The sequence below is a fragment of the Balaenoptera ricei genome, chromosome 17 (assembly GCF_028023285.1).
Source record: "Balaenoptera ricei isolate mBalRic1 chromosome 17, mBalRic1.hap2, whole genome shotgun sequence".
Classification (NCBI taxonomy): Eukaryota; Metazoa; Chordata; class Mammalia; order Artiodactyla; family Balaenopteridae; genus Balaenoptera; species Balaenoptera ricei.
Genome location: NC_082655.1, coordinates 1,687,721 through 1,710,166, shown reverse-complemented (window position 1 = coordinate 1,710,166; position 22,446 = coordinate 1,687,721). Strand labels below are relative to the sequence as shown.

At 63.9% G+C, this 22,446-nt stretch overlaps 1 protein-coding gene across 3 annotated transcripts in view; it reads left to right on the top strand.

The window, feature by feature from the left end:
* Positions 1–913: 913 nt before the first annotated feature.
* ADGRB1 (adhesion G protein-coupled receptor B1) overlaps positions 914–22,446 on the top strand; it is a 70,288-nt gene continuing 48,755 nt past the window's right edge. For 2 of the 3 annotated variants that reach the window (XM_059901224.1, XM_059901222.1), the window contains exons 1-12: positions 914–1,685; positions 12,212–12,373; positions 13,319–13,429; positions 13,787–13,951; positions 14,094–14,256; positions 14,611–14,786; positions 15,096–15,260; positions 15,474–15,575; positions 17,191–17,297; positions 17,509–17,703; positions 17,871–17,939; positions 18,658–18,766. In XM_059901224.1, the coding sequence (XP_059757207.1) occupies positions 914–1,685; positions 12,212–12,373; positions 13,319–13,429; positions 13,787–13,951; positions 14,094–14,256; positions 14,611–14,786; positions 15,096–15,260; positions 15,474–15,575; positions 17,191–17,297; positions 17,509–17,703; positions 17,871–17,939; positions 18,658–18,766 (2,296 nt within the window). Of the gene's footprint in view, positions 1,686–12,211; positions 12,374–13,318; positions 13,430–13,786; positions 13,952–14,093; positions 14,259–14,610; positions 14,787–15,095; positions 15,261–15,473; positions 15,576–17,190; positions 17,298–17,508; positions 17,704–17,870; positions 17,940–18,657; positions 18,767–22,446 lie in introns of all 3 variants that reach the window. The other variant, XM_059901221.1, reaches the window with a different exon arrangement.

The window sequence follows — 22,446 nt, the reverse complement described above, 5'->3', positions numbered from 1 at the left end:
GCACCTGAGTGGCTGTGTGAGCAGGAAGGGGGGCAATAGGACGTGGGTGGATGTCATAGTCACAGCCAGAGACCCAGAGACGGGGCACCAACCCTACCCTCACCCCCCAAAAACCGGTCACTCCTGCTGTGACGAAACAGAAGTGGGAGGGGTCTCTGCACCCGCACCCGGCAAGGCCCCGAGGGGCGGGGCTGTAGGGAAGGTGGGCGATGGCCGGCATGACCTGTCTCCTCTCCTCCCCTGCCCTGCTTCCTTCTGGCTGGGTCTGCAGATTCTTCCCTGAATGAGGGCTGGAGAAGGGTATGGTCAGAGAGGCCACAGAGGCCCAGGGGCGGAATGGCCTCCGTGGCCGCCCCAGGGCTGGTGGGCGGGCCCAGAGCCCGTGGAGCCACGCCAGGCTGCCCAGCCAGACGGGCACAGCCGAGGCCCCTGTGGCCTGCGGCCCCGGCCGGGGCGGCCCACCGCTTCCCGCTCAGGCTTGTTGGGGGAGGAGGGGCCCCGGCCCCCGGCTCCTGCCCCTGCAGGTGGACATGCTGGCAGGTGGCAAACAGACAGGTGGGCAGAGCAGGTGCCTGAGAGCGAGGCCAGGGCCTGTGTCGGAGGCCCAGAGCCCGGGGCGGGCACTGCCCCCAGCGTGCCAAGTCCCAGCCTCCCCAGGGGGCTCACGCGTCCCCTCTCCGCTCTTTCTCTTCCAGCTGCTGCTGGCGGCCACAGGCGGGCACTGGGGCCCCGGACGTTAGGAGCCGCCCCTGCCCAGTCGGTCGCCTGAAGCCATCTCCTCCTCCTGTCCTCGCTTGAAGCCCCTGCCCCCCGGCCCCGGCCCACTCCGCTCGCTGCCGGACCCTGGCATGTCAAGGCCTGGCCCGCGCCTGCCTGCCCAGCCGGCGGAACCCTGGCGGCCCCGCGAGCTAGGATGAGGGGCCAGGCCGCCGCCCCGGGCGCCCTCTGGATCCTCGGGCCACTGCTGCTGCTGCTGGGGCACCAGGCGGGCACGGCCGCGGGGACGGACGTGGGGCCCGGGGCCGAGCCGTGCGCCACGCTGGTGCAGGGCAAGTTCTTCGGGTACTTCTCGGCAGCCGCCGTGTTCCCGGCCAACGCCTCGCGCTGCTCCTGGACCCTGCGCAACCCGGACCCGCGCCGCTACACGCTCTACGTGAAGGTGGCCAAGGCGCCCTCCTGCGGCGGCCCCGCCCGCGTGCGCACCTACCAGTTCGACTCCTTCCTGGAGTCCACGCGCACCTACCTGGGCGTGGAGAGCTTCGACGAGGTGCTGAGGCTCTGCGACCCCTCGGCGCCCCTGGCCTTCCTGCAGGCCAGCAAGCAGTTTCTGCAGATGCAGCGGCAGCGGCCGCCCCAGGACGACGGCCCCGCGCCCCAGGACGGGCCCCCCGGTCCCAGCGACGACTTCTCCGTGGAGTACCTGGTCGTGGGCAACCGCAGCCCCAGCCGGGCCGCCTGCCAGATGCTGTGCCGCTGGCTGGACGCCTGTCTGGCTGGCAGCCGCAGCTCACACCCCTGTGGCATCATGCAGACCCCCTGCGCCTGCCTAGGCGGGGACACCGGCGACCCTGCCTCGGGCTCCCTGGTGCCTCGCGGGGATGTCTGCCTGAGGGACGGCATGGCTGGTGGCCCCGAGAACTGCCTCACCAGCCTGACCCAGGACCGGGGCGGGGATGGCGCTCCAGGTGAGTGACGGCTAGGAGAGGCCCTGGGGTGGCTCTCTGGGCCTACGGTGGGTGGGAAGGGTCTTCTCTGCAGGGCTGCCCTGGCCACCCATCCCCCGAGCACTTCGGGGAAGCCAAGTGCAAAGAGAGAAGTTCTCTGCAGGCTTGCTGAGAATGGGCAGGCTGGGGTGCTTGCCTCTGGCCCCCAGGGTGCTGGGGTGCCTGCCTCATGGGTGGTGCTTGCTAAGTGATCAGGGAAGGGAGGGATGGAAGGAAGGAAGGAAGAACGGGTCTGATTTCTCCCAGGACGAGGGAGTTTTAGATTCCTGCCTGGGGAGGGTCCCGGGAGGGTCCCTCCCAGGAGGGTCCCTCCCTTTTCACGGACAGGACAATTCTCATGGGCCAGCAGGCTGCTGTGGCCTGTGGCCGGGGTCTGCAGGGGCCTCCTGGGACATGGGAGAAAAAGTGAGCAGAGTGGACTCATGTGGTCAAGGAGATGCAATGTGGGGATTGCAAGTGGTTACGGCCATGCGAACCATCATGCAGCAGTTAGTTACCCAGCGCCTGTGAGGTGTCCTGGGCGCCGGGGACACGCAATGAAGACAACAAGAAACAACAAAAACAAAACAACAAAAGCCCCGCTCTCGTGGAGCTGCCTTCTGGGTCTGGGCGGTGTTAAACGGCAAAGCACAAGAAACAGGCATGTCAGGTGGTGATGAAGACATCGCAGGGGGAGGGACCCTGGTGGCGGGGCTGCGTGTCACCTGGAGGTCAGGGGGTCACTTGGTCAGGGGGCTGTGTTCGAGGTTCTGGGAGGGGTGCGGGTGAGCCCCATGCGGGTCAGAGGGCAGGGCAGGGCAAAGGTGGGCGTGGGCGTGTGCTCGGCTGGTCCCACCTTCTTAGCAGTGTGGGTTCCTCGGTGAGACGGGCACCTGCACAGGAGGGCGCCACCAGCGGGATGGGACGCTCAGCGGGCTCCCTGGCATCGGGGCAGGAGGGAGACCCTGCGTGGGCTCGGAGCGGGGCGCCCAGGGTGTCTCGGGAGGCTGGGGCTGCGGGCCCGGGACAGCTCTTCACCGAACGCGGAGTTTGAGACACCAGACAGCGTGCCGGGCGTCCGGGGGCCAGGCTGGGCTGGGCGTTCATGCGGGCAGGTCACCGTGGGACCAGGTGACGTGGTCCAGGGCTCTCGGTGTCTCCGGAGCCAGTGAGGCCGATGGATTCCTCCGAATAACGTCTGTAAAGGCATAAAAGAAGCTACGTGGGGTTACAGAGGAAACCAGCTATCCCGGAACATGGTTCTATTCATGGGCCCCGGGCCGTGGATCCGAGATTAGAAACCTCCGTGGAGCGGTGAGCGTAGCTGGAGAGGATAAGGAGAGGAGGGAAGAGGCGGGCAGAGCCCCGGGAGGTGGAGGCGGTGTGGTGTCCAGGAAACCATCAGAAAACCCCCATCTTCCATCAGTTGTGTCAGGGCCCCCAGCGATGGCGTGGGAGGCTGGGAGGGCTGACCTTCGGGCTGGGCAAGGTAGAGGTCACTGTGACCTTGGCGCGGGCAGGCCCCGCAGCGGGGTGGTGGGAGTGGTCCTCGGGGGATGGGGAGGAGGAGAATGGAGCAGAGATGCCGGGCCGGTGGCTGGTTTGGGAGGTGGGCGGATGCAGGAGGACCAGGGGGGCAGGGGCCCGGCCGGACATGTCGCGCAGCCACTCCCCAGTGGTCACCTGCCCCTGAGCCTCAGCGTCTTCGCTGGCAAAGTGTTGACTGCTTGGAGGGACTATTCAGTCACCTCAGACCTGATTGCCCCGGGGCCTGGCCCACACTGGAAGCCAAAGCGCAAGAGCTGATCTCCGTTAGCATCTCGGGGCGGTGACCGTGCCAGGGGATACCTGGTATAGCTGGAGCCGTGTGGAGCTTGCGGGAGAAGGTCAAGGGGACGGGGCTGGTGTGATACATGTGCGGCAAGTGGCAGGAGTTTGTGGGGCTGTGACGTCGGTGCTGGAGGGAGCAGGCCCCGCTGCTGGAGTCGGGTGCGATGGTGGACAGGCCTCCTGGCCGGAGTTTGCATGTTATCATGAGAGCTGAAGGGCCATGGGGGGCTTTAAGCAGAAGGGTGACATCGCTGGGGCTGTAAATGCAGTGTCTGGCTCAGAGGGGGAATCCGGGGCAGGGACAGGGCACTGCAAGCATCCAGGAGGGGGCTGACGCTGGCCTGGGTGGGAGGAAGGGGGAGGATCTTGGGGGGGGGCGGTGGTTGGGGTGATGGACTTGCTAATGCAGAGGATGTGGGCGTGGAGGAAGGAGATGGCTGGACCGCTCCCAGGTTTCTGGCCAGGAGTGAGGACCTCAGCCGAGGTGGGGAAGTGGCGGGGAGGATCGGGCTGGGGAGGAAGATCCAGAGAGCAGAGTGGGACCTGACTGTGCGAGGCCCGTGGGTCATCTGGTGGGAATGTCGTTTGAGAGGGAGCTCTGGGACCTGGCGCCCCAGGATAGGACCAGGTCAGGTTCAAATCCCAGCCCGCCCCACACTCGCTGTGTCCCTGGGCCAATCCCCTCAGGCCCCTTGTCTTTAAAATGGAAAGAGTAAAAACGTCTTCTTTTCTTGATTGTTATGAGGAATGAGAACTGGGGTGAAAGTGTTTCTAAGCAGAAGCAACATCAGTGATGAAATGTCAATATCTGTGTTTACTATGAGGTAGAGAATCTAGAGGGCTTGGGGGGCAAAGAGACAGATTGGAGGAGCGGAGCTGTTTGGAGACCAAGGCTGGGTGCTTCGGGCTTGCACAAAGATTCTGAGAATGGGAATGTTTGGAACTGGTGCTGGAAGGGGGTGGGCAGGCGTGCGTGTGTGTGTGCATGCTTGTGCATATGCTTGTGTTCATGCATCCATGTGCATGTATGTGTGCAGTGTGTTACATGAGCATGGGTGTGTTCATGCATCCATGTGTACAGGTATGCATGTGTGTGTGCGTGTATGTGTATACACGGCATGTATATGTGTGTTCACATGCACGTTGCCAGTACGTGTGCCGTGCATGCGTGGTGTGTGTGCGCGTGTGTGCAGTGCATCGGGCGTGTGTGTGAGTATGTGCATGCGTGTATGGCTGGTGTATATATGTGTGTGTGCCTGTGTGCAGTGCATCGTGTTTGTGCACACGTGTGCATGTGAGCATGTGCAGATGTGCACTTGTGGTATGTGCTTGCTGTGTGTGTGTGTGTGTGTGTGTGTGTGTTTAGGCTGGCTCTGTGCAAGCCGATTTCAGCAATCCTGACAGAGCGCAAGTCAAGGCTGTCTGTCAGGGCTGGCAGCGTCGTGGAAGGCAGTTGGGAGGGCACGAGGGCTGGGGCTGCCGCCGTGAAGCGAGGAGCTCGACTCCGCGGGGTGGGGGGCACAGGACATGGTCGCCAGGCCCACAGGCAGCTCAGACCCCGTGCCCGTGCCCTGGACTCAGAAGGTCCTAATGCTCCTGAGACCTTGGGAGTAAACCTCATCTTAGTAGTGGCAATAGCCGCGTTCTGCGTGTTTCCTTTGTGCAGGAAGCACCCACATCTTAACCAGTTAGCTCTTGCCAGTTGCCCAGAGATGGCTCCGCAGCGAGGCACCTGCCTCCCTGCCCAAGGCCTTTGCATGGGCCGTTCCCTGGCCTGGAACACTCTCCCCGCGTGCCCACAGGGCTCCGTCCCTTGAGTGCTTGCCCAGATGGCACCTTCTCAAGACGCCCTGGCCCTGCTGCAGAAAGTGGCAGCAGCCCCAGCCCTGCTGTCGCCTCACACTCTCTCTCTCTCTCTTTCTCTCTTCCCACACGGTATCGCCTGTGAACAGTGGAGAATTTCCTGTGTCCTTATTCTCTGTCCCTGCCAGGATGTACCCACCACAGGGCAGGGGAGTTTGCCCTGCTCTCTGACGAAGCCCCGTGTGTGGGCCAGTACCTGGCACACAGCAGGCCCTTGATGAATCCTTGTTGAGTGGAAGGAGGCACAGAGACGTTAAGGCAGTGGCCAGGGTCACACAGCTTGTAAGGGGGAGACAGAGAGCAGAGCCAGCTCTTGGTCACCTGGTGGTCCTGCCTGGGGCTTCTCCTGCAAGAGCTCTGTGGGGAGGGAGTGTGTGTGTTCATGTGTGTGTAGGGGCGGGGTGGCATATGGACCAGAAAGGTCCAGCAGTAATTCAGAAGACACACAGCAGATCCAGACCCCATATCTTGCCTGCCGAGCCTGTGCCCAGGGAGCTGCGTCCCCTCACGCATGCCAGTGGAGGCTGGGTCAGGCGCGTCCCTCCGTAGCCGCGGAGCCGGAGCCGGAGCGAGCAGGAGGCCCAGGCCAGCCCGTGGCCCATTTTCAGCCCTGCCCCCGCCCGGCCTGTCCAAATGCCACATGGCCACGTCACGCGCCCGACTGGCAGGCGTTACTCAGGCCAGAGCAACTGTTCCCTCTCCCCTGCCCCGCCGGCTGCCCCTCTGCGCTGCCTGCCCGCTCCCACCCGCTCTCGGGCTGTCCCTCCTTCCCCCTCCCAGAGTCTCTCTGCGTTTTTCTGCCTCTGGTGAGACGGTGCCATTTCTCTCAAGGGTTGTTTTAAATATTCATGTTTTAATTAAAGAATTTTATTGCAGAAGCGACATGTAAGATAATGGAAAAGCGGCATCCTGAGGGCTGGGGGGCGAGTGTGCGTGTGTCTCCTTGTGTGTGTGTCCCTGTGTGTGTGTGTGTGTGTGTGTGTGTGTACATGACCCTGTGTGTGCCCGTGTGCCCCCTCCATATGCCTGCACGGGGTTGGGGGGGGTGGCTGGAGCCTGAGCGTGTGAGTGTGACATCCCGGGTGTGTGCTGGGCTGCGATGCCGGCCTGGGGGGCCGTGACCTGCCCAAGGCCACACCCCCTCCTCCAGGCCCGTCGCCTCTCAGCTGGGGCGCCCCCTGCCCTGACACGCCCCCCCCCCCCCCCCGCAAGGGCTTTGGAGTCATTCCAACCCTAAATGCCCCACAGCTTGCCTCAGGAGGAGGCTGCCAGCCCTCTCTGGGGCCCGCAGGGTGTGCAGAGGGGCTGGGCTGGGGGGAGGGACGAGTGGGGAATTCCAGGGGGAAGGGCGTGTCTCTGGAGTTTGGGGGCGACTGGGAGCATGGGGGTGGGGAGCAGGGGCGGGGCGGGAGTAGGAAGGGTTAGGGCCTCCCTGCCAGGACTGGGTTTGTCATCCCAGCCAGGGGAGCTGCGCTTTTGCACAGGGGCCAATTTAGAAAAATCTGGAAAACAAGGTTTCAGGCTCCATTGTAGACAGCCCCCATTCCAGATGGAAATAGCAAGATATGACCCCATGAAAACAATAAGTACGCACGGGGCATCACCCACAGAGGAACTGCCACGAGAGGCCAGAGCTCACCCCACGCCACCCGGTAGCGAGGGAGGCTGGGAGTTGTGGCCCTGCTGGGGTCCCATTTCCCTAAAAGATGGGGAGAAGGGCTGTCGGTCGTATAGCCAAGGCTCAGGGAGGAGAAGAGACCCGCCCAGGTCATCCAGCGCGGCAGGGCAAAGCCGGGTGGGACCCAGGCCTTCGAGCTTGTAACGGGCACCCTTCTTAGGGGGCACCTGCCTGACTGAGGAAAAGCAGCATTGAGAAAGTGAGTAACCCTGCAGACGGGGCCAAGTCGCCCCTCAGTTTCCCTTCTGTGAAATGGGGATGGGACAGTACCCTGCTCATAGGGTCTTGGCGCCTCTACCATGCTTGGAGGAGCCCTCCTTGTCCTCCTTCTCTGGCAAGTGGCCCCATGGGCAGTGGGCACGGCTCTCAGCCCGTCCTGAGATCCAGGGGTGCCTGCGGCAGCTGGGCGGACTGCTGGTCACTCGGGCCCCGACAGTGGGTGCTGCAGGCCTTGGTGAAGGATGCACCAAGTCTGGACCTGTGGAGCCAGGGGCGCTGTGGACTGGGGATTGGGTTGGAGAGGGGCTTCAAGGAGCTGTCCAGTTCCCTGTGGTCCTCATTTGCACATCCATGCAGGGGGCTGAGAGGAGGATCCTGCGTGCCGCAGTACAGACCTCAACTCGGTGGCGGGCAGGGGTCCACACAGGGGCTGGACTTCGCGAGGTGGATGTGTACGGAACCCGGCCTGACCGTCGGGGGCGGGGCGGGAATGGGCAGGGGCTGACCCCCCAGCCGGGTGCTGCCTGACCTGCTAGACTGGGGAGACCTCTGCTGGAGGAGACGGGAAGTGCACCGCTCCCCTCCTCCGAAGGGGACCCAGGAGGCAGGAAGGCCCAGCGGGAAGAGGGCCTCCCGCAGCGCCCTCATCCCAGCCGACTGGGGGCGCAGGGACCAGGGAGGCCATGGCCTGCAGGCTGGGGCGCCAGGGTGGGAAGGGGGCCAGGAGCCCCCCTCTCCGTGTGCTCTCTCTCCTGGGCGGCCAAGGCTGCCTGGCGGCCATTAATTGGCTCTATTCATCCCCTAATGAGATGGAAATGAGGCTTCCAGACAGAGGGGGCATTGAGCCCGGGAAGAATGGCGGCTTCTTTCCGGGCCTGGAGGGGCAGCCCACCCCCCAGCCTTGCCCACTCCTCTGCTGCCCCCTCAAAGCCCACCCAGCCCAGGAGCACCGTGGCCACCCAGGAAAGGGTGGCCTGAGTTCCTCTGTGCCCAGCTCTGCGGGCCCCAGGAGCCCTGCCTGGGTAACTCCCTGGTCGTGGATGCATTTGCTTGACAAACATTTATCAGGTGTGAGCCGTGGGGGGGACACACGTTAAAAATAAAAATGATAACAAAAATAGCAGCTACCATTAACTGAGTGTTCATCCGTGGTGGGAGTGTGGCCAAGGTCGGGGATCAGTCTGTGAGTGGGATCAGGGCTCAGTATGTGATGGGGGATCAGGGATCCTGTTTCCAGGATCAGAAGTCAGTCTGTGAAGAGGATCAAGGCCCAGTGTGTGATCAGGGTCAGGAATCAGCATGTGACCGGGGTCAGGGCTAGGCCTGGGGGGCAGTCTGTGCTCTGAGCCAGTGGACCCCCTGCCTGGCCTCTCCTGATATGACCCCTCCTCTCCTCCCCCTCCCCCCACCACATCCCCACCACCTGGGTCACCAAGGTAACCAGCCCTGAAATTGTGGGTGTTTTGGCAGCGGAGGCCTAACCTGAGTCTATCCTGAAAGACTGAGCTCTGCGGCAGTTGCCATGGAAACCAAGTGGCATCCTCCGATTAGCCGGCTTGGACACCCTCTCTCTCCCACCCACTTCCAGCTTCCACGTCACTCAGGCTTCCGCGCGGGGGCTGGGCTGGGGCAGCAAGGGGGGACAAGGCAGGACGTGCCCACATTGTCCCCGCCGCCAGGCCTGTCTCCCTGGACTCCAGGCCTCCCTGTTCCTTTGTCTCAGTATGACGGGACAGGGGGCTTCAGCAGGTGAGACCACTGAGGCCTGCGGCGCCAGGCTGGGGGTGGTCCTGGCGGGCAGCCTCTGCCTGGGGGGCGGTGTAGGGGGAGCGCTTGGAATCTGACCATGAGTCCAGTCCCAGCTCCTCTCCGTGTCAGCCCGGTGGATAACTTGGCCTCCCTGTCTGCATCTGCCAAATGGGCGTGGTTGCGGGGCTGTGACGGTCCCCAGAGTGAAGGCGCCTAGAGTGGCGGCAGTGAGGGCCCTATATCTGCGCAGCCTCGCCCCGTCACACCCTCAGAGCCGAGCCGCTCACCAGTCCTGCCGTGTGCACCTGGAGGCTGCCCTGGGGGCTCCCCACCCCCTCCCCCGGGGCCCTGGCCTGCTTGTCTCTCCCCCGCAGAGCACGGACATTTCTGTCCACAACGAAGTCGTATTTGTGTAGCGTCCTCCATACTTCTGGTTCTTACTCAGCCCTGGGGACCCTGGCGCCTGCCTTCTGAGGCTCGGGCCTCCATGCCTCCTCAACTCCAGGGCAGATCCTCCTGCAGGTGCCGGGGGGAGTCACCAGCCCCTGACTGTCTGGACCACCCCTCTTTGAGCCTCAGTTTGCTCTGCTGTAAGTGGGGTGAACGTTTGGTTCCTGGGTGGACTTGGACTCGCGGTTCCTGAGGCGTCTGGCACGGAGTGAGGGGAGACGGGGGTGGGGGAGTCAGGACTCGCCTGCCCAGGATGCCGCCCTGAGAGCCGGCCTTGAGGGAAGCAACCGTCCTTGAAGGGTGTATGGGTGGGCCGGGTCCGACAACCTGGGTGATTCCTGCTCGGCCCCCTCGTAACTGGGGGAGCACGAGCATCCCGTCACTAGGGCAAGCCTCGGTCTTCCCATCTGAACGATGGGAGCAGAGAGGCCTCCCTTGTGGGAGCACAGGGCGTCACGCCCAGACCCAGGAAGGGGCTCAGAACCAGGCCCCTCGGCCCCCTGAAGCGAGGGTCCCTGCAAAGCTCAGCCGGGCTCCCACAGACTGAGAAGCTCCTCCCTGGGCCGCCGCTGCAAGGCTAGGAACCAAGTGTTACTGCGCGTGCGCGAGGGGCAGAGCCGGGTCCACGCCCACCCACAGACGACAGCGATTAAGGTCCGAGCCGGCCCCCCCCTACAGGTCCCTTGTCTGGGTGCGTCGGCCCGCCCACCTGCCCCACCCACCTGCGTGACCCACCAGCATGGCAAGTCTGAAGGACAGGAGGCCTGACTTCTGTGTGCCCTTGGCCCCTTGATGCTCTGCCTCTCTGGGCTCAGGGGGAAGTGAGGCGTATGGGAGGGTGGGTTCTGCAAGGGGAGAGAAGATTCCTCAAGGGCTTGGGGGCGTGGAGGGAGAAATGAGCCCCGCCTTCCAAACTGGGGGAACTGGGCTCCTTCCCCCGCCTACCGTTCATTTGCTTCTGGCGCCCCCTGCTGGTCAGTTCCCAGCACAGGCGCAGGGACCACTGGGAGGGGCTCTGGCACCTTTCAAGCGGCCCTCCACAGAACAGAGCACCTGGACGCCCAACTTGCAAATGAAAGTGAGTTCTCTGGGATCGACTCCGACCCCAGTGACGCCCACACCTGTCGTCTCCTAGCCATTTCTTGCCATTTACCGTCACAGGCGTCAGTCCTAGGAAGTAGTGCCCTCATCCTCTGGTGAGGGGTGTGAGGCCAGGGCAGGGTGGACTTAACCATCCCATGGCCGTGGCTGCCGGGGCCACCACGTGCACCTGGTCTTTCGGCTCCAGCGCCCACCCTCCAGGATCCGCACAGGCCTCATTCTCACCCTATGTGCTCCCCAGATAAGCCAGGCTCCAGGAGGCATCAGGGACGCCCCTGCCGGGCCAGGTATGACCTGCCCCGGCCGGCCTGGCCCCCCTGCCCCGGCCCCGGGTGAGCAGGCAGCACGGGGCAGCGGCCCAGCTCTAGTGCAGCTCCCAGCGCTGGGCCTTGGCAATGCCATCTCCTCGCCTCCTCATACATGGGTGCCCTGTCAGGGGGCTGTGTGCAGGGTGCCCGGCCCAAAGTAGGCGCTTGCTGAGGCTGCGTGCCCTTGTTGAGTCTGCCCTGACCCTGCTGTGCTGGGAGTGTAGGGGCCCTGGGGTTCCCCAGGACAAATGGGGTGGCGGCACCAGAGTCCCTCGAGGCGGGGGTGACCTGGGCACCTTAAGCGTGGCCTTTGAACAGAAAGCCTGGATGGAGCAGCCCCTTCCTGAGCGAATCAGTGCAGCCTCCGGCTCTGGCCCAAGATGTGTGGCCTCCCTGCTCCTCACCCCTCAGTGGCTCCCCAGTACTTTGAGGCTGTCCCTCTTGGTGTCCTTGGTGGCACTGGGGCCACCAAGGGGCTCAGAACTTCGGGGTCACGAGGTCATGATGGGGGGACGGGGCCGGGATGGAGAAGACCCTTGAGAGGGCTGAAGGAGGGTGGCTGTAGGGGCCTGGAGGCCCTCAGCAGCCAGTCTCTGCTGGGTCTGGGGGAGGCTCCGCCTGGCGGGGCCCTGGGTGTGAGACCCCACTCGGCTACCAGGGGTGGGACCTCGGTCACCTCTGGTGTCCCTGCGTGTGGTGGGGGAATGAGCACATGGGTCATGGGGGGGGGTGAGCAAACTGGGGCTCAGAGGAGACTGGACTGAGGACCACGGGGAGGGGGTTCGGCAGGGCGTGAGGCTCGGTGCCAGGCAGGAGAGACCCTCTGCCCCCAGCCCATCACCCGGCCCTGGGTATAAGGTAGCCGTTGGGGTGGGCAGGGGTGTCATTCATTCATTCATTCATTCATTCTCCAGACCCACCTGGGGCTCCAGCTCTGTGTCCAGCCCCACACTGGGGACCTGGATTCAAAGCCAGTGGAGACCCTGGCCCAGGTGCCTGTAGACAGAGCAGGAAAGCACAGAGACTCCAGAGAGAAGTGGGGTGGGCCCCGGACCCCACCTTGCCCGGCACCTCTGCCCCTCCCTGCCCTGTCGGCCTCTGCTTCACACCCCATCACCAACCCCGTCCAGGCCCACACTCGCCTCCTAGCTGACCCTCCAGGGTGCTGGTGCTGGTTCCGACGCGGAGGCCTCTTCGCAGGGGCCGCTGTGCCCCAGATCCCTGCCTGGGAGACCCCTAGAGGTCACTCCCCGAAAGACACCGCAGCCCTTTGCCCCTGGCCCTGACCCCTGCCCTCTGGTCCCCACCAGGCGGCTGGAAGCTGTGGTCCCTGTGGGGCGAGTGCACGCGGGACTGCGGGGGAGGCCTGCAGACGCGGACGCGCACCTGCCTGCCCGCGCCGGGCATTGAAGGCGGCGGCTGCGAGGGGGTGCTGGAGGAGGGCCGCCTGTGCAACCGCAAGGCCTGCGGCCGTGAGTGCGCGGACTGGCGGGTCCCGGGCGGAGCCGGGGGAGGGAGGGGCTCGGGGCGGGGCCAGGTGAAGGCAGGAACGCGGACTGGGCCGGGCCGGGCGGAGAAAAGGGCTTGGCGCGGGGCGGGGGCGGGCAGGGCCTGGCCGGGTGAGGGAGGGAGGGAGGGCGCTCGGGGCGGGTCCGGGCCAGGCAAGGCCTGGGCTACGAGGGGCGGGATCTGGGGCAGGGGCGGGGTCAGAGGGTGGAGCCTTCCAGGGGCGGGACCAGTAGAAGTAAGGGCCCAGGAGGCGGGGTGGGACCCGGTGTTAGGACTGGATGGGCCTTTCTTAGCACCTGTGGATTGGGAATTCTGGGGTGCAAGTGGGAAGCCGGCTGTGGGTCTTGTCCCGCCACCGCCATCCCTAGCCCTGGCCAGACCCGACTGTCCCAGCTGGATGCTGCCTCCAGGATGTATTTCTCTAATAAGGCTCTCTAATGACCTCATGCATATTTTAGCTGCTTCCATAAAATTAAATCAAGTTATAATGAGATTGTCATTCTTCGGGTTGTTTTTTCCCCGACGAACTTTCCTGGGGAGAGGAGCTCATCTCAGAAGCCTGGAGAGGGCCCTGGGGTGTCGGGGCTGGGCCGCGTGGGGCAGTAGCCGTTCAGACGTGCTGCCCCGCAGGTGACTCCTGCGGGCCCCGGAGGAAGAGAGGGAGGGGCGCAGGGCAGGGGAGACTGGACCAGACAGGGATGGGCACCAGGCCAGGGTGCCCTGGTCCCGAGTTTCCCACCTGTCCAGTGTGGCCAAGTGGCCCTGGTGCTGACAAGCCCGGGCCCTGCTGCGGCTGGGGACCGAGGGACCGAGGGACCGAGGGACCAAGGGCCGAGAGCGCCCCTCTAGAGCTGCAGGGCGGGGGCTGCAGGCCACGGCCTGGACGCTTACCTGAACCCGCCCTGCAGCCGCCGGGCGCACCAACTCCCGGAGCCAGTCCCTGCGGTCCACGGATGCCCGGCGGCGCGAGGAGCTGGGCGACGAGCTGCAGCAGTTTGGGTTTCCGGCCCCGCAGACAGGTGAGTGGCAGCGGCTGGGCGGGGCTGACACGCAAATGCACTAAAACCCTGGGAAGTGGGGAAAGTTGGTTTCAGGGGACTAGGTTTTTGGGCAAGTACCATACGTTATTAATTGCCGTTGCTTCTAAGTAATGACTGTAATAATTTTCCATAATTAGACTAATCTCTCAGGTGCCAGGCGCTCGTCTCCAGGCACACTGGATTTAGGGGAAGTGGTGTGAGGAGAAGGGGACTGTCGAGAAAAAAAAAAGGGGGTGGGGTGCTCAAGGGCTTTGCTGCGGCCGCCTGAGGGTCTGACCGTAGCTCGGGTGCAGGGGCAGCAGCAGGCCTGTGAATGCTGTAGGTCTGGGCCCACAGGTGACCCCGCGGCCGAGGAGTGGTCCCCGTGGAGTGTGTGCTCCAGCACCTGCGGCGAGGGCTGGCAGACCCGCACGCGCTTCTGCGTGTCGTCCTCCTACAGCACGCAGTGCAGCGGGCCCCTGCGGGAGCAGCGCCTGTGCAACAACTCCGCCGTGTGTCCAGGTGGGCGGCGCGCCGTGGGGGGGCGGGGATAACAGGAGCAGGGGGCGGGGCTTCCGGGGCGGGGGGCGGGGCGTCAGGGGCGGGTGACCGGGCTGCGGGCGCGGGCAGACAGGGGTCGCAGAGTGTTCTGTTCCTTCCGCAGTGCATGGCGCCTGGGACGAGTGGTCGCCTTGGAGCCTGTGCTCCAGCACCTGCGGCCGCGGCTTCCGGGACCGCACGCGCACCTGCAGGCCACCCCAGTTTGGAGGCAACCCCTGTGAGGGCCCGGAGAAGCAAACCAAGTTCTGCAACATCGCTCTGTGCCCTGGTAGGTGAGAGGGAGGGCGCTGGGTGAGGTGGGACAGGGGCGGGAAGGGAAGGGAAGGACCCAGTGGGCCACCGGCCAGCCCCGGGAGCCCCGCTTTGCCTGCTCAGACCCACCTGCTAGGGGGCTCAGAGGTTGGAACCTCAGGCTGTGATCAGGCTGAAGGTTGGAGACCTTGGGGTGTTCTCACTCGCGTCCCGTGGGCGTTGGGGTGATGGGCCCTCTTGGGTGTCACACCCGTGCCTCAGACTTCGTGGGGGTGTGGTGGCCACACCTGTGGGGTGTTCACGCCTGTGCCCCAGGCTGGGTGTGGGCCCTGGCTGTTCACGCTGCCCTCCCGTCCCCTTCCTCCCCTGGGCCGGGCAGTGGATGGAAACTGGAATGAGTGGTCAAGCTGGAGCTCGTGCTCCGCCAGCTGTTCTCAGGGCCGGCAGCAGCGCACGCGCGAGTGCAACGGGCCTTCGTACGGGGGCGCCGAGTGCCAGGGCCACTGGGTGGAAACGCGAGACTGCTTCCTGCAGCAGTGTCCAGGTCAGGGCCGTGCTCCGGGGCCTGCGGGTGGGGGGATCTGGCGGGCGTGAGCCACTCGGGAGGGGTGAGACCCCGGCGGGCTCATGGTGGGCCCTTGTACACGGCCCCGGGGATGTGGGGGGCCGGGGGGGTGACCGTGAGGGACCAGTGCACGTGAGGCGTTTGTCTTATCCTGTGTCAGTCTGAGCTCTGGCTTCCCCTCCCTGGGTCTCGACTTCTTTCTCCTCGTGGCTTCCTGCCCCTACGTCCCTGTGTCTGCACCCTCCTCATCCCCATCCTCCTGGCTCTGTGCATGGCCGTGTCCCACAGTGGATGGGAAGTGGCAGGTCTGGACGTCGTGGGGCGGCTGCAGTGTCACATGTGGAGGTGGCACACAGCGGCGGGAACGCGCCTGCTTGGGGCCCTTCTTTGGGGGAGCAGCCTGCCGGGGCCCACAAGATGAATACCGGCAGTGCAGTGCCCAGCGGTGTCCCGGTGAGTGTCCCACACACCCACCCCACAGCTGGACTCTGGGGAGGGGCCTTCTGAGTGACGGGGGAGGGAGCTTGGAGCTTAGCTCTACTGGGGAAAGACTCCCCCTCGTGAGGATAGATGTCCTGCAGGGGTCTTGGTCTTCCTGACCCTGCTGCCAGGTCTCGGCCCACCCCCCGTACCCCGCCGCCACTCACATTTCTAGCCCCTTGGCAGAGCCCCATGAGATCTGTGATGAGGACAACTTGGGCGCTGTGATCTGGAAGGAGACCCCGGCGGGAGAGGTGGCTGCAGTCCGGTGTCCTCGCAACGCCACAGGTGAGGGCCGATGGGGCAGGTGTTGTGCGGGGCTCCTGTCCCTTCCTCACAGAGATGCACGGAAGGCACGGAGGTGCCCCTACAGGCCCGCCCACGGAGCTGTCAGCTCAGGGCACGTGGCCCAGACCCTGCCCAGGCAGCCCTGTGCACACAGAGGCTGGTGCAGTACAGGCGGGGGCCCGGGGCCACCGCGTCCTGAGAGCTCACCAGGAGCCGACGCCAGCACGAAGCCCTTTAGTGCAATGTCCCACAAAGTCACCCATTTACACGTGGGAAACTGAGGCACAGAGGAGTTAACACACTTGCCCTGGGCTTGGGGGCCCTTAAGTGGGAAGTCGGCTTTGAACACCGTCATCTTAATCCCCGTGCAGCCCTGTGGAGTGATGGGAGGTGTGGAAAAAGCAGGGTGGGCTCCCAGAAGGGGCTCGGTGCATCAAGCTCGGGCAGACAGCTTGGTTTTGGTTGGCTTGGTTTTCTTCACCCCTCTTATCTGAGGAGTGCATGCAGTTTTTTACCCCTGTTTGCTGTGTGACATCCAGGAAGTGACTTAACCTCTCTGAACTTTGGTTTTCCTTCTGTAAAACAAGTGTGTTGTGAGTTCCGCACCACCCGACAGGGCTGGTCCACGTGGTGGAGGCTGTATATTTCCAGCTGTGGTTGTAGCCCCCCTACCCAGAATAATACATGTTCTGGGTAGCGTCTTACAGATGCAGGGAAGCCAAATGAATAAAATACAAGTCACAGAACGGTGTGACTTCTCTGGCCTTTTGTCTGCATGTATGACCTCTCATTTTGATGCTGCACCATGCTGTGGAGCAGGTGTGCTGTCCTGCCCCGTGGCTCCTGTTGGATGACAGGGTTGTGGCAGTTCCCTAGGGCCACCACCGCTGTGTGTGTGCACAGCTGTGGCTGGCTCCCTGGGAGTGAGTTCTGAGTCAAGGCTGTGCCCGTGTTCCAGGCCGTCGACACCTGATGCCAGTCAGCCCCAAGGCTGCCCAGTGTCCGCAGCACACCCGGGCCATCGGGGGCCCCTGGTCCCAGGGGTGGAGCTAGGCAGGGGCCAGGCCGTTGGTTCTCCCCAGGACTCTGGATAGGAAGGGGCTCCAGGAGAGGCCCCGGGCTGAACACTGAAGCCCCTCACTCGGCCCAGGGCTCTGCCTCCACGCCGGTGGGCTGCCTGCAGGTTTGGCTCCTGCCAGGTTCCAGTGCTTGGCCTGTGGCGTCTGCGCAGAAATGCTTTGAGTGAGGGAATTCCCTGGCGGTCCAATGGTTAGGACTCCGAGCTCTCATTGATGAGGGCCAGGGTTCAATCCCTGCTTGGGGAACTAAAATCCCACAAGCCACGCGGCCAAACAAAACAAAACAAAACAAAACAAAAGCAACAAACAAACAAACATAAAAAAAAAGAAATGTTTTGAGTGAAAGAAACCAAGGGAGGCCTGGCCCCCACGCCAGCTCTGCTCTTGGAATGAGGCCACAGGCGAGTGCCTGCTTCTAGGGCTGTAGGGTCTCATCCAGAGGGGCTTGTGCCTGGGAGCCGGGGATGGGACTCCCACCCCGGACGTGGGCATCTACCAGAGAAGTGGGAGACAGAGCTGACCCACCGTGTCCCCAGGCCTCATCCTGCGACGCTGTGAGCTGGACGAGGAGGGCATCGCCTACTGGGAGCCCCCCACCTACATCCGCTGTGTCTCCATCGACTACCGAAACATCCAGATGATGGTGAGGCCGGCCCCGGGGTCTCCCGCCCCACCCATCACTCCAGGGCTCACCTCTGCCCTCCGTCCTCAGACATAACCCTGTGTCCCCAGTGGCACACTCTGTGGACGTGAGTCAGCCATGGCCACTGGCTGCGGGCTGCAGAGGACCCTCTGGGCATGGGAGGTCCTTGGTACCTGCAGAATCATGGCACCCATACCCTCCACCTCCCCAGACCCGGGAGCACCTGGCAAAAGCTCAGCGCGGGCTGCCCGGAGAGGGGGTCTCCGAGGTCATCCAGACACTGGTAGAGATCTCCCAGGATGGGACCAGCTACAGCGGGGACCTGCTCTCCACCATCGATGTCCTGAGGAACATGACAGAGATCTTCCGGAGGGCGTACTACAGCCCCACCCCAGGGGATGTACAGGTGGGCGCCCAGGAGGGCTGTCCTCCACCCCAGCCTTAGACGGAGCCCTGACCTCAGATAGAGCTCTGACCCTGGTCCCACGCTGAGCCCTGACCCTGGTCACATTCTGAGCCGTGATTCTGGTGCCTTATTCTCTGCTCACTGGCCTTTCTTCCTCTTCCTTTCAGAACTTTGTCCAGATCATCAGCAACCTGCTGGCGGAGGAGAACCGGGACAAGTGGGAGGAGGCCCAGCTGGTAGGGACGCCAGCCTGGGACCCTTGCGGTCAGAGCAGCAGGATGGGCGCGGGCGTCTCTGGTGGCTCCCTGAGCCCCAGCCCAGCTCAGGGTGGGATCTTGGGTTCAAATCCCAGCACAGCCTCTGCCAGTCTCATGGCTTTGAGGAAGTCACTTATCCTTCTGAACCTCGGCTTCCCCGCCCATCAGAGGGCAGTGGCTCACCACGTGGGGCTCGGGGAGGGGTGTGAGAAAACGTGTTGGCCGTGGGGTACACACCAGGACGTGGCGGTTCTTTCTCATCTGGAGAAATTGGCCCGCCTCCCTTCCTCCCAGGCTGACCTGGAACCTGCCAACACTCCTGTGCCCAGGGCAGCACCCGGAGTGGGGACTGCAGCGGCCAGAGACCCTCTGCTCGCCTCCCAGCTGGACCCCTGGCCACCGGGCTGGAGCGCAGCAGCCCCTCTGGGCTCAGTGTTCTCGTCCACACAATGGCGATGGAGACTCAGGTCCCCATCTGCTTCCCAAGTCAGGTCCAGAGCCCTGTGGGGCTAGGGAGTGACCGACAGGACCCTGATAAGGAGGGAACAGATGAGGGAAGGAGGCCGGCGGAGGCAGAGCAGCGAGAGGGCGTGTCCCTGCTGGGGCGCAGGGGTCTTCGGGGACCCTGAGCTCCGGTGGTCGGTGTTCTCGGCGGGGCTGCTCCCCACCATCTCCCTGACCCCCGCCTCCCCTCCAGATGGGCCCCAACGCCAAGGAGCTGTTCCGACTGGTGGAGGACTTCGTGGACGTCATCGGCTTCCGCATGAAGGACTTGCGGGACGCGTACCAGGTGACAGACAACCTGGGTAAGCCCAGCCCTCGCTGCGCCGACCTTCAGGCCCCTGCCCCGCAGCCCTGGGCAGGGCGCTTCGGCCTCAGTTTCCTTGTCTGTAAACAAGCAGCGCCAGATGCCTCCTGCAGGACCCCCGGGCCGTGTTCTAAGATGACCTCTGTATCCTCAGGTGCACAGACCCGAGTCTTCTGACGATGGTCTGATGTGACCCCGGGAGGGGGTTGGCGTAGGGGCTCTCAGACCCAGACAAGGTCCTGGAGACCTCGAATCGTGGGACACACCAGGAAGCCCCAGCCACAGCCAGCCCCTTGCTTCCACCTCCCTGGGGCTGGGGGCCCACCTGGACTTGTCCCCAACCCCCCGGTGCCCTCTCTGTGCAGGGACCTTGAAGGCAGGACTACGTAGTCCTCCGCTCCCAGAAGTGCCTTGTCAGAGGGGCCTGGCTCCACCCAGCTCCGTGGCGTTGACCGACTCTCTAAAATGGGAAGGCAGGAGCGCTGGCCTTGTGGGGTCAGGAGGAGCGGTAAATGGGCCTGGGACCTGAGAGCTCAGTGGTGACTGTCAGCACAAATACTACACAGTTACATTTAACGATTGTCATCAACGTCCCCTTAAATAGCTCTCTTGGGCCACATTTGTCAAGTCCTCCCTGTTTGGGGGCACCTCCCCAGACAATCTCCATCATCAGGGTTCCTCCTCACAGTGGGGAACCCAGGAGTGGGCGCTGGACCCGGCTGTGGTCCTAACAGCGCCAAGGAGGGAAATTGTCACATCCCTTGCAGAGACACTCTGGCCTCTAGTGACATATCCTAGGTCAGCTGTGCTGCATTAGCACACACCTGGGGACCTGCCTGGGCCGGGACAAACGTTCGCTAAGCTGGAGGTTCCCAGAGTACTGGCTGGCCCTGCCTTTCTGCCTTAGAGCTCAGGACCCCAGAGCCGGGGAGACCTCTGAGGCCAGGGGATCGGGGACAGCCGTCATCTCGCAGGTGGGGAGGCTCGGGCCTGGGGGTCAGGTGCTAATGGAGGTCACCTGGCAGGTGGGATCAGTGGTGGCACCAGGCCGGCTGGGCCTTCCTTCCCTTCCTTCCCTTCCTTCCCTTCCTCACTGGGCTGACTGGGCCTTTCTTCACGGTGAGATGGGAGTGGCCCAGAGAGGGGAGAGCTTTTATGCAGCCGTGCGTCAGTGGGCATGGGACCGGGTGGCTACTGCAGCTCTCTACCCCCCTGGCCCAGGACCTCACTGTGGAGGCTGGTTCCCCAGCCGCCTAGCCCCGCCCATGGCCCCTGGAGGGGAGCTCAGGGCCCACCCTTTGTCACCAAAGGAGGACCTGGACTCCTTCCCATTAATCCTCATTAGCCATCCCAAACCACGCACCCTCACACCCCCAATCACCCCCTAGCCCCCCCATATACTCACACACCCGTGTACCCTACACGCCTACACACCCTACACGCTGTGTGCCCCATGCACGCATACACCCCATGCACCCTGTGCACCCCACACCCCCAATTCACCCCCTACACCCCTCATATACTCACATACCCATGTACCCTACACCCCGTGCGCCCCATGCACCCATACACCCCCATTCACCCCCTATACACCACGCATATACTCACACACCCATGTACCCTACACCCCGTGCGCCCCATGCACCCATGCACCCCCGTTCACCCCCTATACCCCACGCATATACTCACACACCCATGTACCCTACACCCCGTGCGCCCCATGCACCCATACACCCCCGTTCACCCCCTATACCCCACGCATATACTCACACACCCATGTACCCTACACCCCGTGCGCCCCATGCACCCATACACCCCCATTCACCCCCTATACCCCACGCATATACTCACACACCCCATGTACCCTACACCCCGTGCGCCCCATGCACCCATACACCCCCATTCACCCCCTATACCCCACGCATATACTCACACACCCCATGTACCCTGTGCACCCATACACCCCCATTCACCCCCTATACCCCACGCATATACTCACACACCCCATGTACCCTACACCCCGTGCGCCCCATGCACCCATACACCCCCATTCACCCCCTATACCCCACGCATATACTCACCCATGTACCCTACACCCCGTGCGCCCCATGCACCCATGCACCCCCATTCACCCCCTGTACCCCACGCATATACTCACACACCCATGTACCCTACACCCCGTGCACCCCATGCAACCATGCACCCCCGTTCACCCCCTGTACCCCACGCATATACTCACACACCCATGTACCCTACACCCCGTGCGCCCCATGCACCCATGCACCCCCATTCACCCCCTGTACCCCACGCATATACTCACACCCATGTACCCTATACCCCGTGCGCCCCATGCACCCATACACCCCCATTCACCCCCTATACCCCACGCATATACTCACACAGCCATGTACCCTGTGCACCCCATGTACCCTGTGCACCCCGTGCGCCCTGTATACCCCACGCAGCCTACACATCATACACTCCCTACGCCCTGCTGCTGGAACACTCGCCCCAGGAATCCAAGCAGCCTGACCCCCTCCAGGTCTTTATCCAGAGGCCACCTCCTCAGGGAGGGCTTCCTGGCCACCCTGCTTGGAGGTGCCCCGCCCAGGGGTCAGCATTGCCCAGCAGGCCACAGTCCACCTGTTTCTTCTCTGCTTGGGCCACTGTCTGTCTCCCCCGCTCCCTGTCGGCTCTGGGAGAGGGTCTTGCTTTCCTCTGCATCCTCAGCGTTAGAACAGTCCCAGGCACATGGTTGGGGTTCGGAAGCGTGTGGCGCGGATGAATTTGCTTATTCGTTCTGTCCTTGGGGAGGGCCTCAGCCACAGAGGGCCAGCCGTGTGCTGGGCTGGGCCCCCAGACAGGGGTGCCCGTCCCTCTTGCAGGGAAGGTGCCCTGGGCCCCAGAGCTGACCACACAGGTGCAGGGAGGGCACGGCCGGTGGGGGAGGGGGGCACGGCCGGGTAAGCCAGGCCTGGAGGGGCACAAGAGTGCAGGCAGGCGCTGCACCAGCAAAGGTATGGAGGTGGGCGTCAGCTGGTCAGTGGGGTTTTGCTGGGGAAGAGGCCCCAGGGTTGGGGGAAGGCCAGGTGACAGCCGGGCAGGCGAGGCTATTGGTTCCTAAGCCCCTACCCCTTCCCCCTACACCTAAGGCCGCCCTGGTGCAGACCCCGACCCAGGCCGTGGGTGCTGGGTGAGGGGAGCAGTGTCTGCCTGGAGTGGGTGGGCCTGGAATGAAGGGGCTCAGAGACGATGGGACCCCACCCCGCCCCCTCCTGTCCTCCCAGGCCCGTCTGCCGCTTCACCTCTGGGAAGCCTGGGGCGGTGCTGGACAGAGCCCACCGGGGCTGGTGTCTTCAGGAGGCCTGCCAGGCGCCCACAGGGAGAGCTCGGGAGAAACGGCTACAGGCTGCCAGCTCTCCCTGCCCTGGCCTCTCCCCGAACGTGCTGTGTCCCCGCAGCCCGTCCCCCTCCACCCTGAGTGGAGCCCTTCCCCACACCCAGCACCTTCCTTCCCGGGTCCCCTCTCCACCTTGGTCCATCCGTTGGCCCCTTTACAGTCCCGGCCCTGTGAGGGGGGGATCTGTCCCTGTCCCTGTTACAGAGCAGAGCCCAAAGGGGGAGGGCTGGGCTCCAGTGTCCCAGGGAGGGGCACCAAGGTGGACACCACGCCCTGTG